Source organism: Cynara cardunculus, unplaced genomic scaffold (assembly GCF_001531365.2).
Source record: "Cynara cardunculus var. scolymus isolate 2C unplaced genomic scaffold, CcrdV1 Un_Scaffold_1820, whole genome shotgun sequence".
Classification (NCBI taxonomy): Eukaryota; Viridiplantae; Streptophyta; class Magnoliopsida; order Asterales; family Asteraceae; genus Cynara; species Cynara cardunculus.
The window spans coordinates 62497-77672 of NW_020200885.1; the positions used below are offsets into that span (position 1 = coordinate 62497).

Here is a 15176-nt window from a genome sequence, read left to right on the forward strand (position 1 = left end):
AGTGTCAAGTTTTTGCTACACAAAATATTGGGTTAGATAGGATGGTTAGAAAATAATTATGCAAATGAACATTTTGATGTCATAAGATGACCGATTTTCCAATATCTTTTTTTCGTATGGTCATGGTTGACCACATAAAAAAAAATCCATCCAGGGTTCCTTTTACGTTAATGAGACATACTTACCCTTAAACGACTTAGTCAGATCCTCAAAGTACCATGCTACCACGATAATTGGTATTATAAACGAAATCTATTCCCAGAGGGTGATTGGATGTGTGTATAGGAGCCGTGTACATAATCACCGTGGCATGCTGAGGATGAGTTTCTGCCTTATACAGCTTGAGTCGAAACTAAGGGGAAGTTTAGGAGAGATGGAGAGAGCTAACAACTGACAGTCGGGGCAGGAAGCTTCCTTCTTCACAAGCTTACCCCTCCTGAAAAAACCCGACCCAATACCGCTTCCCTTTTTTTCTACTCCATAAAAACTCTTTCTTCTTGGATGATCTTCCTCCCATGATTACTCGACCACTTGTTCATAAAAATGTTCTCCAACCTGATCTTGATGTCAAAACCCCATGGATAAAAGATCAGGATCTAAAGATCCATGTCAAGTTCAAAAAATAAAATTATCTTGAAGACTGATCGGTATATCGAAATTCTTTACGATAAGATCAAAGTATGGGAGCTTTAGAACAAAGAATTACTTGAAAACTTGAATGTTATGATCAATTTCTTCTTGTTAAAAATTAACACCATTAAAATCAAAGTAAAGAATTATAAATTAGAACTATTTTATCATCGAAAGTTTAGCATTTTACTCGATATGGTTTTTTTTATTAACCTGGATATTGAACTTGCTATGTGAGCAGACTAATCTTAGGGCGACCACCTGCTTTGCAGATAGTCCGGAGTCACCGCATTTGAACCTCCGTGGCCACAAGAGAATTTTTATTTCTCATTGGATTTGAACCTGAGACCTCCTGCTACTTTTGACCTTTGAAGGCAAGCTCAAACCAATCATGCACCACCCTTGTGGTTACTCGATAGGGTTTTAGATCAACAAAAAGAAACACAAGGACTAAACCAGCATAATTAATACTTAAAAGGACCAAAAATGCCACTTATTTAAAGATTAGGGATCACTGGTGCAATTTCTAAAGGCAATCCTCCACCCATCTTTGCTCCCCTCCCAAGCCCTACCCACCACCGCTCCTAACTAACTACAGCGACCACCACCACCACCACCACCACCACCTTCACCGGCGAGATCGGTATTTCCTTTTCTTTTATGACAAATTGTACATTTTCGTAAACGATTTAAAAATTCTATTCACTCTTTGGCCTTTGCTGGATGAAAATCTTCCACACACCTCGATAGCGAAAACTCTGGAGCATGTTATATAGGTCGAATAGTTTCCTCATTATATGTAGTGTTTGCAATTTGAAATTGGTGTTTCCTTTTTGAGAAATTCTGTGCCTTCTCGATCCCTTTTTTAATATTTGATTTGCGTTTTTCATAAGATTATGATGTGATATTATTTCAAAACTTGAATCTGTTCGTTCATTGGATTTCTTTCGCTTCATGCTTGGGAAATTAACGTGATTGTAGATCCTTGTGGGCCAGAAAATATACCCAGGGGGAGAAAGTTATTCAATTTAATCCTTTCTTTTTGTGGGGGTGGGGGGGAGAGATTATTCAATTTATTATGTTATAGCAACTTTTTAGAAATATCTATGTTAATGCAGAGTTAGATGTTTAGTCGACTAGAGACAAGGGGATCAGACTTTTTATTTTAACCTACTTGATGGAGTTGTGAGAGTTTTGAATAGGGAGGCTTAAGTTGTTTTCTGTAAACTAAGTACAAGATAACCTAGCTTGTATGGTTATGTGTTTTAATTTACACAGGCCAATAAATATGTCAGGCATTTGAAGAAATTAAGCTCGAGAAACTTCAACTTCAACACTTAGGGGTCGTTTACCAAATGCTTATCGGCAAGAGTCACCACCTCACTTGCCTTATCAGGTATCATTCTCGTTCCTTGCCATGCTCACCTGATAAGGCAAGTGACCCGGTAAACGTTTGGTAAACGGCCCCTTGGTTCCTCTACTCACTTTGAAGAAGAAAGGCCCAAGAAAAAGATTAGAGTTTGTTAAACTTCAAATAAATTAGACCTTGAAAAAGAGATATTTGAGGCCTTGAAACTAGTCATTGAGAAGACGAGTGAACCTTCTATAAGAGATAGATAACAGAAATAATGGTGTGGGGCTGTGGGCATATGTTAGGTTTTGTAATTTAGCATTCTAGCTGATGTTTAGGATATAAATTTAATGTTTGTTAGGCACATAGATGCTTGTTACTTATGTTCTATATAGTTTTTCATGGTTTATATCTTCAATAATTTTTTTTTTCTTTAGAGAAGGGAGCAAAGGGTGCACATTTGTTTGCATCACATCGAAAGATATCACACATAATCACATGATTCTAGAGTATAGTTGCGTTTGACACAACTTTTTTTCAATTGCTTAACTATGTATGTTTCATATTCACTTAACATTTGAAACCTTTCATCTTTTGCCCATATTTGAAATGTTATGTGTAATAATTTGTGCATGCTTGCATGCCAATTGCTTTAATTTTCTTTATTATGTATATAAGAACACTAGTGGATGTATAGCTCCATATATAATTATGAGAAATAGGTTAGCAGATCTTTTTTATGTCTATCTGCTTTAATTAAAGAAGAAATGTTCAATCATGTCCGTGCACAACTTAGAACTGTTATTCTTACTTTCTTTGAAATGGAAATTTAGCTTACACCCCCATGTATTTGTTGAGACTCAAACTCATGACCTAATGGTTGTATGGCTTGCTCGGTACCATTGTTCTTATGATCTCCTCAGGATTTTCGACTTTAAATCAAATGACTTTTTTATCCGTGAAAAGAGATAAAAGGGTATAATGGCCAATATCATATGATCTTCATCCTGAGTCTCTTCTTAGTAGAACTTTCAACCAATATCATATGATTTTCATCTCCATGTAAACTGAATAAAATCTAGGATTGTCGAACAATGGATGGCTTATAAGAGTTAATATCATTTATGAGGTTCGAACCATTAACTCAACTTTTATCTGCATGTTCAGACACACATTCTCCTTCTGCGCTTTTAAACATGTATAAAGAGTAGTATGGCTTCTTAACAACACTTATACATCTTGCTAACTAACTGTACATACACGTACTTCCCGTCCTTCGTGCTCTAAAATTTTGTCCCATGTATTCTGTATTCCTCCTCTGTAATCAATTACTTTATGTGTATGCTACACTGTTCAAACTCTTATAGATCATACCGTTGATGTTTGATGCAGAGGTTCGTTTTCATGAATAGCCACTTGATTCTGGTGCTGGTTGTCGAGAGGCATGTACTGAGACATAATCGCCATGATCTCCGAGTCCATGTATGCCTGTTTCATTAAACATTGATGAGATCATCTTCGAATGTAGCTGGTGGTTCGAAAATTGGTAAGAGATGCATACCCTTAATCTGTATCTATAGAAAATGTAGCCTGCTAAACTAGCACTCGCCACCGCCCCTAGTACCAACAAGCTAACGAACCAAGCGAACTTTGAAGCCTTCCTTTCTGTGTAACCACAATAGATCAAGAAGTTGCAACAAGTCTTGTTAAGATGTATTCTTAAGATCTAGGAACATAGGGAAGAAACCAAAGGGTTAATAATTCAATGGTATGCGGGTTATCGGTGGATCCCAAACTCTTTGGAGCTCAAACATTCAGGCCTCGCCGAAAGTGAGGAGTGTACGTGAGGTTTTCCATATATAAGTATTATATACATCTAGGGAAGAAGTAAAAACTTTGAAGCCTCACACTGTGCTGTTTCCCTTCTTCAAGGGAAACACATGGGTCCCATCTCTGTTGAAATGGGACCTACATAAAAAAGAATCTTTCTATCTTACCAATACATGTGTCTTGATCGGCTATATATAGTTTGTCGCCCTTGCATTTGCATTCATATCCACCATATGTGTCCTTACATGTACACCCATCGCATCGACAAACCTTACCTTCCTTGCACTCGTCGATATCTGCACATTTCAGAAACTTCTATAACAAAAGCTTCAGTAGTAGCCTAGTGCCTTGGTGTGAAATTATGATTTTACCTTTACAAGTATGACCATCCCCATGAAAACCTTGCGGACAACTACAGCCGGTCATATTAGACACCTGTAAAACAAATGTGAATCAAATGCGAAGGAGTGACACATGAACTGTCTAAGAAAACAAAAACTCAAAGAAACGACACTCAACTGAACAAGCCGTAAACCTCTTTCCGTCCCTAATATCCAACCAGCATCCTCCATTGTTGACTGTACATCTCCCAGCTCCAAAGGCTGTCAATTGAACCATTCAAAATTACAAAACTCATACCATAAGTTGTAGGTTATTGTTAGAAAAACGACGTGTACATACCTTCACAAAACGTATATCCATCTCCTCGATATTGCACCCCGTTCACTGTAGGGCATTCACATGCTCTTCCCCTGAAAGTGTCCTAAAAGCATAAAAGCATTCAAACAAGTGTGAGAATATGCGAACCCAATCCGGCGAGAAGGAAAATTTTAACATATATTGAGGAATAAAATTGTCCAAGTCTAGCCGACGTGGACTCCAACAGGCCCCCTCTAGAAGGGTATAAGTGCCCCAGAGTGTTAAATCCCTTTTAGATGGTAGACATTGGCTTTTATACCATGTGAGAATATGTAGAACCACATCAAATTACTCTCCAAAAGAGCCATTGAGCAGATAAGAGAGGTTCCAACATATATTCATGAGAAAATGTCCAAGTCTAGCTGACGTAGGACTTCCACAAAATGAAAGAGGTGATAATAGATGTTCAAGACCCCTCCGGTTATGTTTACCTTGCAAGCACTTATGCCCTTTTGTGAGTCGATCCAACAACCACCGTTCCTTTCAAGACACTCATTTGTCTCAAGATCTACAGCATATATATAGGGTGTATAAGAACATTATGTTTATATGTGTCGACTCTTCTTAATCAAAATATACCTCCGCTTAAACATATAGGAGGATCGGTCGTCTCCTTAAATCCCGAACATATGGCTCGCAGTACAGCAGTTCTGTCCAATTTTCCTTCAAAATGAACGGAAAACAAAAATCAACACATTAAACGTCACCCCCAACCTTCGAAGAAGTGGTTAAATGAACTACCTCTGTACTGAACGTTATTAATGACCAATGTTGGCAAGATGGTTACATCACCACGCGATCCTTGTCCAATCTAGTTATAAAGGAAAACAGACTTAGTTCGTTCTATACAAAGTTTTCTAAAGAAACTGTTTTTGGGATTCGAAAGGAAGAAAAGAACCTGGGAATCTTGCTCGAATTTTAGTACTTTGTTATCGATATCGGCTTCAGGATCTCCCATGCATTCTTGTACCTTGTCACTAGGCAATCCTGGTGAATCAGAAGAGACATTTATTAGAAGCTAATTTTTATGGGTCCCATTTCAGATTAAGATGGGACCCATAATAAATACCAAAAACTTCATGGGTCCTAAAAATGGGACTATAAATACCAAAAAATGACATTTGGTTAATTACCAAGTGACTTGATGACATCCTCAGCACATTCTTTGCTGTATCTTTTTTTCTTCATAGAACATCTGATATGGAAATCAGTCACATAATCCCACCAGACCCAAGACCTGTTGGTCTCTTTAGCAACTCTATGAACACAAAGCTGCCTCAAGTTCTCAAACACCACATCTTTCCCATTATACCCTTCTCCGAAATCCTGCTCGGGATCCGGTGCACAATACCGACCATGATTGATACACTGAGACCTGCACTGATCACTCAGAATGAACGGTTTAGGACAGTACCATGTTATATAATGTGGCGTGAACATCGTGTAACCTCCTTTCTCGAGTATCTGAGCATGGCCTTTGAAATTCTTGATGAAATTCATCTGTTCATCACAACGGACCCCACACTCGTCGTTACTGTTGGTCCATAACTCGTACTCGACCCTCTTGTCCGGATGGGGCATGGACTCAGACCAGTCGAGCTTTAACAGAACTTCTTGGTCATGTTTTTCTAAGACGTCTTTTATGGACTGACCGAAAGTTTTTTGGATCAATGCAGATGGAATCGTGAGCTTTTCGATGAAGTCGTATGCCGTGGAGCTGGCCTCAGGGGAGTCCATGGTTATCAGAGGCTCGTCTATGGTATCGACTACTATTACAGCGGCTGCACCTGCTTGCTGTGCGTTCCATGCCTTCAAAGCAAAGTAGCATTCTGCAATTGAAGGCAAGTATTTAAGTTCATTAGGATCGAAGATCTAATACATATTATGGCAGCTTGAAACAACTAGTAATCAAAACTAAACTGAAAACCAACCTTAAACGCCAAAATCTAATATCAAGATTTATGTTCTTATTTTGGTAAAACTGCAACAAAGTTTGGTTTAATTCTTATTTAGTGTAACCAATAATTTTTCTAGATCAAATATAATTAACTTCTAAACTTATTTTGTACCAATTTTATCAATTAAATCGGTTTTCAACCAATGTAATCAGTTTCATAATATAAACTACGAACTTGGGTCCCTGTGGTTTGTTGAGAACAACTTTTGAAATTACAAGCTGAGCATCGTGGTTTACTAAAACATTCAGATTTGGTTATTTCTTCTAACGGTCGTTAAAAAATTTCGTTAATGAGGGGCATGTTTGTCCTTTTATCGATTTCTTTTGTCTTTTACCGAATCAAAATCGATTTTATAATGATTTATGATTTTGGTCCATGTGGTTTTTGATTGGGTAAAAGACAAAAAATCGATAAAAGAAAGAAAGTGATCCTCATTTAATGGAAATTTTTAATGGTCGTCAGAGGAAGGGATCAAATCTGGACAATTTTACGAACCACAATAATCATCTTGTAATTTCAAAAATGTAACCAGAGGGCCCAAATTTATATGAACCAGATATATAAAGATCTGCCAAAAGTAAACGATAATGTTTTAAAAAAATAACAAGACAATATAAAACATTAGGATTTGGTGTCAACAACGTCATGGGCATGGCCTTCTAGTTCTCGTAATAGAATATTTGATTTCGATTGGCTTCTCTTATTTTAATTAAAGCTGAAATTAGAAAAGCTTAAAAGTCAAAGTGATAAGATTGATTTAATTACCTCCACGATCAAGAAGAAGGATGGTTGGGCGAGAAGATGACTTAGATTTGTAGGGCTTGTCCCCCTGGAATTGAGCACAACCGGTAGCAGAGTCTGGTTTGCGAGGATAAACAACCGAACCCACCATTGAACCACCGTAATCAGGCACCCCAAAGTTACCGATGGCTGCATCATGCTTCGATCGTATCTCAATTGGTGATAGAACACTTATGCTGCTCTTCTCCACCACAAATCTTCCTTCTGTTTCCTTCATCATCATCACCACCATCACCAATACCCAACCCCAACCTCCCATCTTCTTTGATTTTCAGAAAATAAAGAATCTGAGGAGCTATTTATGTCTTAAGTCTAGAAAGTGGAAATCATGTAAGTTAAGGTGAAGTCAAGACTAGACTTAGATAGAGACAATCTTTTTGTATATATATATATATATATTTCCAGGTCTTCTTTCAGAGAGAGAGAGAAGTGTATGGCGTAAAGGAAACGGGAGATGGAGGTGAAAGGTGGTGGAAGGAGTCAATCCCAACTACTTGGACTATTACTTTCCAACTTCCATTCTTTATCAAACTTTCTCCATTTGCTTTTACTTTAAATTATCTCTAGATAATACGATTGAATAAGTCATCAACATCAGACAAATCAATTAGTATCAGTATTCGTGCATCGCGGGTTGAGCCAATTCGTTGTCAAGACTTGAGTTGACGTGCCTAAAGGGTCGTGGAAAATACGGTCCTAGAATTTTTGGCAAACTGCGATCCAAAAGCTTGAAAGAAGGTTTAATACGGGTCTCTCTTCATTGCTTTCTTTCACTGTTCGTCACTTTCTTGCTCAAGTGTTCAACTTTGTTTAATGTTTATGTATCTAGGTGTTAAGTTAAGGTGACAAGTGTAAAAAAGGGTTTGGACATTTGATCACTTTTAATCCCAAACCAACCCATGATTTGCGCTTTACAAGGGATTTGATATGGTTTATCTAATTAGTGTGTTCTAGCGGTTCTTTTCAAAAAGGATTGATCCAAGAGTGGAGGTCTCTTCTTACCTTTCTCATCATAACTTTCATTCTCACTGGAGTCCAACACGTATGTACATTTAACATACGGGGACAAAGGTACAAGGTGCAAGGTTATATCATCTCCAAGGTCATTCCAAAGTGAAGACCCGGTGTCATTAGTGAATCCAAAAACTTAGGGGGTGTTTGGTCTGGGGGATTTGGATTTCGTGAAAGGATTTGTAATCGAAGGGATTTAGATTTGAAAGAAATGGAATCCTTGGTAGTTTGATTTGTAGGATCTGGGATAGAATTGAATTAAATTTCATTTATTATGAATAATTTATAAAAACAAATTATTAATAATTATTAAATTACTTTTTTTAGTCCAAGTTATATGTTTTTTATGCAACCGTCCACGGCAATAAAAGCCCAAGGGACATCATGGACTGGACTGGACCATGACATGACACTGATTAATTGTATTGAACCTGGGACGTCACTTACATTCTCATAAGCCTTTATCAATCAAGTATAGATTTTTTTGGCTTACGAATGGAATGAAATTGAATTCCGTACATTTCAACATTCATGGCTTGGTTGCAAGGGTGTTCCTACATGAATAGTAACTAAATAAAGTTAGGTCATGAGAACAGTAACTAAATAAGAGAATAAGAAACGGTCGAATCACATGTGATTTCACACTAAAATAACATATAAAATCATATGTGATTCACATGACTTTGACAGCGACTTCTGGTCGCGGGCCACGTTGTCCGCACATCTTTTTGTTGATCGTTAATGTAAAATTACATGTGATTTTGAACGTGATTTGACTATTTTTGTATTCTCTTATTAGTTATTGTTTTCATTTAAACCTCCCTCTATATAAAATATTATTTATATATCCATTGAAAATGATCTATTAAAAATTATTATTTACATCAAGTGGTTCTTATTATAAGTTAATGATTTCTATCAATTAGACAATATCATTTTCCCACTTCTCTCTTGTGTTTTACTTTATGAAAGGGATGATTTGAGTCTTTTTGGTTATGATCATATATCATTCTTGTTTTGGAACTTGAAAGTGAAAATAATATATTTTGGTGAGTTTTGAGCTAAGAAGTGAAGTTGTTATAGCATGGGGCGGAAATGCCGCAACAATGATGAGCAAAACCTGAGGAAGACAGAAGATTTGACCTGAACTTTTGGAGTTCCCATCCCATACGTGAAGTGATATAAAGGCTGACTTTGGAAGATTCTTTTTTGTTGGGTTACGGGATCTCAAGCACAACGGAAAATAAAACCGTAATTCTTCAATGACACATATGAACCGCAATAAATCGAGTGTGTTTTGAAATTATACCTCACAATTAGATAGACTATGAATCACAACAAGAAACAAGATTTGATGCCTTCACGGTATCCACGCGAACTATTTGAATCTTGTAGCTTCTTGTGATGCTAACCACGGTTTCAGAACTTAGAAAGAAAAAGGGAGCATATGTTGTAGATGATTTCTAGAGAGAAAATTGCAAGATCAACTTACATGCATAAATGTCATACATTTATATATGGTCATGGAAGTATGGTCTAAGATCACCACCATCTCTACACCTTACTTGAGTGTAAGAGTGGCCATACACCATCACTCTTGACTTTTGAAAACCATCCTCAGTCAACCAATTTATGTCCAACATAAATAATATGTGATTTTTGTTTAATCAGATTAAATCAATACAAAGCAGATATATAATTAAACAATTTAATTACTGAAACTCCTTATTGAGATATGTTCAAAACGTATGACCCAATGGCTTCTCAACATGTTGATAATAAATATAAATCTCATAGTTATATTTATAGACGATGAGGGTATCTAGCAATATATCATCGCCACCTAAATGACGAGAATCAATGATGCAACAAATTATCAGTTTGTAGTCAATTTTAGTTTACACATTTAATTCTTTTGTCTTTGATGTCCATATTGAACACGAGACCTTGAATGTGTCATTTTCATTATGTCCAATCTCTAGTTTCTTGATTCCCTAATATACTGATAAAATAGCTCATGGTACCTCATATCAATTATCTCAGCATGCATGCATTTCTTTAGTATATATATATATATATATATATATATATAGAGAGAGAGAGAGAGAGAGAGAGAGAGAGATTTTGTTTCAAATGCAACCCATTATATTTGTACAACTAATGCAACCCAATAAATTGAGATGTTTATGAAAATGATGAGAGTTCATTTATTATAATTTGAATATTTATGGAAGATAAATAGAGTTTATTAATTGTGATCAATACTTTATATTAGGAAACAATCAAAACTTATATGAAATCACATCTTCATCAAATTAAATGGACGGTTAAGATTGGGTTGTATTGGTTGTACAAATGTAAAGGGTTGTATAATAACCAACCTCTCTCTCTCTCTCTCTATATATATATATATGAAGAGAGAGAGAGAGAGAAAAAAAAAGAGATGAACGATCAAATACAAACCACCCAATTTGTACAAACCGTGCAAACCACCTTCATCCGTCGAATTCATCGTCTAATCTCATGAAATTTTTTCATGAAACTGTTTAATCTTGTGAAACTGTTTCATATAATACTTTTTGTTTGATGAAGTTGTTTCATATATGGTTATGAAATTGTTTCATATAATACTTAATGAAATTTTAATGAAACGATTTCATGTATTTTTCTAAAATTAAAATAATGAAGATGATAATATCCATAATTAACACCCTACACTATAAAAATGATTAATCAACCTCTCATAATTAAAAAAAATGAACAAAATGAAAAATTATGATTGGTTGAATGAGGTTTGTACGGTTTGTACAAACAACGTGGTTTGCAAAGTAAACCTCCTCTCTCTCTCTCTCTCTCTCTCTCTCTCTATATATATATATATATATATATATATTAACATTATCAAGGGGTCCAGAGACATCACTCTCGTCATAGAGGAGGAACAAATCCTATCTTTATACATGTTAGTTCTACCATGTGATATATAAAATACCCAACAATCATAATGTCACTCAGTTATGAAATGATTAAAATAAACGTCAAAATATATCACTCACACACAACAAACTCCATGTTCTCAAGTGAAAGAACTACATGTACATTGACCACATGAGAAACACTTATGACACTCACATGACATCCAATACAATGTTTTCATAGCGAGTCACGTCCGGTAAACAAAATATCCATCTTGTACCCGTATGTAGATTTAATATCTCTATATGAATCCCTACATATGCTAGTTATTATCATATTCCTTCAACCTTAAACCCGAACTAATATTTAACTAGAGACATTTAGAATATATTATTCCAGAGTTATTTATTATGAATAATTAACACACAAAATACAATATTGATATAATAAATTAGGCAATGCCTTTTATTTATATTATTAATTTCATGTAACATAACTCAAAATTACAATCATCATATGATTGGTTTTTGAGCATTCACCAACACTTTTGACAAATAAGGAACACTTTTTTATTAAAAATATTGGAGGGTCGTCTCCTACTTTTGGTTAGTCCTTAGGTTTTTAGCATTTGTGTATCTCCTTGTTGAGTATAAAAGGAAGGTAGTATCTTTCTTTTAGAGCATGTAAATAGTTCTTATTTCTCTCTTGTACTACTCTCAAGTTTATTTAGTTTCTAATATGAAACACTTGTGTTTCCATTAGATGCATCTACTGGTTTATTGAACTACTTTTGGTGTATTAAGCTTGATTTAACGATGTTTAATCGTGTTTTTTAGTCTTGGGTTTTTTCAGGGTCAAATGCTTAGAGAAAACGAGGATTTTTGGGCATCAAAAGGGTCCCAACAACTTGAGATGCGAGTTGTGTCACAACCAAAGTCGCCTAACTCATTGGAATGCCAAAAACAAAATTGAAATCTTGAAACAAAGAGTTAAGCGATCATATATACGGCCAGAGTCTCAGTTAAGGTAGCATATATTGAATCATAGAGTTAGGTGGCGAGATATGCGACCGGGGTTTTAGTATTGGTCGCATATATAAAGTTTTGAGTGGGGTAGTGGTGACCAGATACGCGGCCTGGGTCACAAATGAGGTCGCATATGACCTGTAGACGGATAAAAGTCCGAATATTAGGGTTTTGACTCATTTTCTTCTCCTTCATTTCTTTCATCCTCTTGGTGATTTAGAGAACCTTTGGAAACATTTTTGAAAGACTTTGAAAGGGATCCAACTTGTTTGCTTCAAAGGTTTGTCTTTGAAAGTTGTTTTGAGGATTTGGAAGAACTTCATTGAAGAATTTGGTTGGGAGATCTCAAGTTATTGAAATGGTAAGTTTCGTGAACCTTTTAAACTTTAGTTTGGGAATCTTTGTAGATATAAAGTTTATGCTCATTTATGGTTCATTTCTAGACTTGAGGAAACTAAGTGGCTTGGAAACCCTAGATCCTTTTTGGCGATGATTTGAAGATGGTGGAATCTTCATCAATGGATCATTTTTAACAAAGAGATTTGTTTATCCATATATTTGGAGGACACTATTCGTCACTATCTCGAGTCCTCTTACCACATAGAAATATGAGTTAAAAGCTATAATATAGTGTAATGGTGGAAGTCCGAGAGGAATACCCTCAAAATAGATGGTGGAACTAATTATGCCTGACTGCTTGCTATAGCATTCTTACAATATTGTCTGCTGGATTTGTGTTTATGCCTCACCACAAATTTTACACCCATGCTACATTTTTTTTTTGTTATTTGCAATTATTAGTTCACGCAACCAATCAAAGTCTTTAAATTCATCATCTAAAATCATTTCTTTCATAATACTTTTATTAAGCTTTTACTACGATCCTTGTAGACAATACTCGATACTTTACCACTTTATTACTTGAAAGACGATATTGGGACTAATTGTATACTTGCTTTTGGTCTTGATTACTAAGTCTGTGAGTGTGTAAAATCCCCTACCAAGTTTTTGGTGCCGTTGTCGATGATTGACAAGCTAAAAGTTCTTTTTAAGAGTAAAATAAAAGATTTGATTTTTCTAACACCGTTTAAATCACTTGGAAGTGGTGTATGCCACAGATACATCGCGGGGAACTTCTCGAATTTGATCTACATATTGAGAGAACATTTCGTCAAAGAAGGAGGGCACAAAGAGCATTTTTTTTTTGCTTTACTCCCTCCCAATATGGCGTTACCTCCCCCACTTCTTGAAAACATGCTGCCACTGCCACCTTTGGAAATCCACGACTACCTTTTGAAAATCCACCTGAACACCCTTTTCATCTAACTCACTCAAATCAAGATGAGATAAATGATGATACAAAATCTGAAAATAATGAACAACCAAAGGTTCAAGCTCCAAACATAATTAATCTTGAAAATTCGAAAAATGGAATAATCATGGACTATGTTATCCCTGATTTCGAGCAATTGAACTTAGGGATAAGTAGGTCTCATATGACAACCTTCCATTTTGAGCTTAAACCAATCATGGTCCATATGTTGCAAAGAAATGGACAATTTTGTGAAACAAAGAGAAGAGATGATTGCTTAATATTTTTTTTACGGTCTTATTGATTTCATTATGAGACCCAATATATATACAGGAGGAAACAGAAATACATAAGGAAACTATCCTATAATTATGGAAAAGATAAGTACGATAGGATAGAATCAATTTGAGTCAATCCTAGAATATTTGCTTATTTTATGGAGCTCTAGTCAACACTCCCCCTCAAGCTGGAGAATGGATATCCAACATTCCCAGCTTGCTAAGAGAGCTTTGAAAAATTCTTCCGCATACGGCTTTAGTAAGCATATCCGCCAGCTGGTCTTTTGAGTTGACAAACGGGAGAATAATAGTTTTTTTCTCAAGATGGTCTTTGATGAAATGCCGGTCAAGTTCCACATGCTTTGTCCTGTCATGTTGGACGGGGTTATTTGCAATCTTTACTGCGGCTTCGTTGTCACAATACAATTTCATTGAGTTACTTTGATTAACTCCAAGGTCTCGTAAAATTCGCTTAATCCATAATAACTCGCATACACCATAAACCATTCCTCTGTACTCAGCTTCCGCACTGGATCTTGCAACCACCTTCTGTTTCTTACTTCTTCACGTGACCAGATTTCCCTCCACAAAGGTGAAGTAACCTGATGTTGATTTCCCATCAGATTTGTCTCCAGCCCAATCCGCATCGGTATATCCTATTACTTCTTGAGCTTGATTTTTTCTGAACCATAGACCTTTCCCGGGACCTGCTTTGAGGTACCGTAGAATGCGATGAACARCATTCATATGGTCTTCACTTGGTGCATGCATAAAGCRGCTTACAACACTAACGGCATACGCAATGTCTGGGCGCGTGTGWGAAAGATATATTAGCTTTCCCACTAACCTTTGATATCGCTCTTTGTTAGTTGGCGTTTGATCCGGATGAATTCTTAACCCATGGTTCACTTCTATTGGGGTATCAGCAGGACGACAGTTCAACATTCCCGTTTCTGCCAAGAGGTCTAAAATATATTTTCTCTGACACATGRTTATACCTTGTCTTGATCGTGCCACCTCGATCCCTTGAAAATATTTTAGGGGTCCAAGATCCTTTAACTCGAATTCTGCTGCAAGGACTTCTTGGAGATTCGCCATTTCTTCTGGGTTGTTTCCGGTGACTACCATATCATCCACGTACACAATAAGGGCAGTCACGTTGATCCCTTCGTGCTTGACAAACAAAGTGTGATCAGCATCACTTTGTTTGTACCCGATTTTTTTAATAAAGCTTGAGAATCTTCCAAACCATGCTCGAGGTGACTGTTTTAGGCCATATAGCGCTTTGTTTAGTTTGCATACTTTGTCGGTGCAATTTATCCCGGGAGGGGGATCCATGAACACTTCTTCTTCTAAATACCCATT

At 36.2% G+C, this 15176-nt stretch overlaps 1 protein-coding gene and 1 long non-coding RNA gene across 3 annotated transcripts; one reads left to right on the plus strand and one right to left on the minus strand.

The window, feature by feature from the left end:
- The first annotated feature begins 1207 nt into the window (after window positions 1-1207).
- Window positions 1208-6275, plus strand: LOC112502733. Of its 2 annotated transcripts, none has more exons than XR_003067750.1 (3): window positions 1208-1273; window positions 3374-3527; window positions 6187-6275. It is a non-coding gene; the product is annotated as an uncharacterized LOC112502733 (long non-coding RNA). The 2 variants fall into 2 exon arrangements; XR_003067751.1 differs by lacking the exon at window positions 1208-1273 and adding an exon at window positions 1313-1406.
- Window positions 3078-7635, minus strand: LOC112502732 (vacuolar-sorting receptor 6-like). The gene is made up of 12 exons (XM_025106722.1): window positions 7234-7635; window positions 5644-6339; window positions 5409-5497; window positions 5252-5321; window positions 5090-5173; window positions 4942-5018; window positions 4493-4574; window positions 4331-4413; window positions 4183-4246; window positions 3979-4107; window positions 3543-3646; window positions 3078-3469 (listed from the first exon to the last, which is right to left on the minus strand). Exons 1-12 carry the CDS (start codon window positions 7526-7528, stop codon window positions 3350-3352), a joined length of 1893 nt encoding a protein of 630 aa, XP_024962490.1. The 5' UTR covers window positions 7529-7635; the 3' UTR covers window positions 3078-3349.
- Window positions 7636-15176: the final 7541 nt, after the last annotated feature.

Coding starts and splice junctions, on each gene's coding strand:
- LOC112502732 (XM_025106722.1), bottom strand. CDS start 7,528: ATGGGAGGTTGGGGTTGGGTATTGGTGATGGTGGTGATGATGATGAAG. Junction 5,174..5,251: donor TAATAACGTTCAGTACAGAG/GTAGTTCATTTA, acceptor TTCATTTTGAAG/GAAAATTGGACAGAACTGCT. Junction 4,414..4,492: donor TGGATATACGTTTTGTGAAG/GTATGTACACGT, acceptor TTCAATTGACAG/CCTTTGGAGCTGGGAGATGT.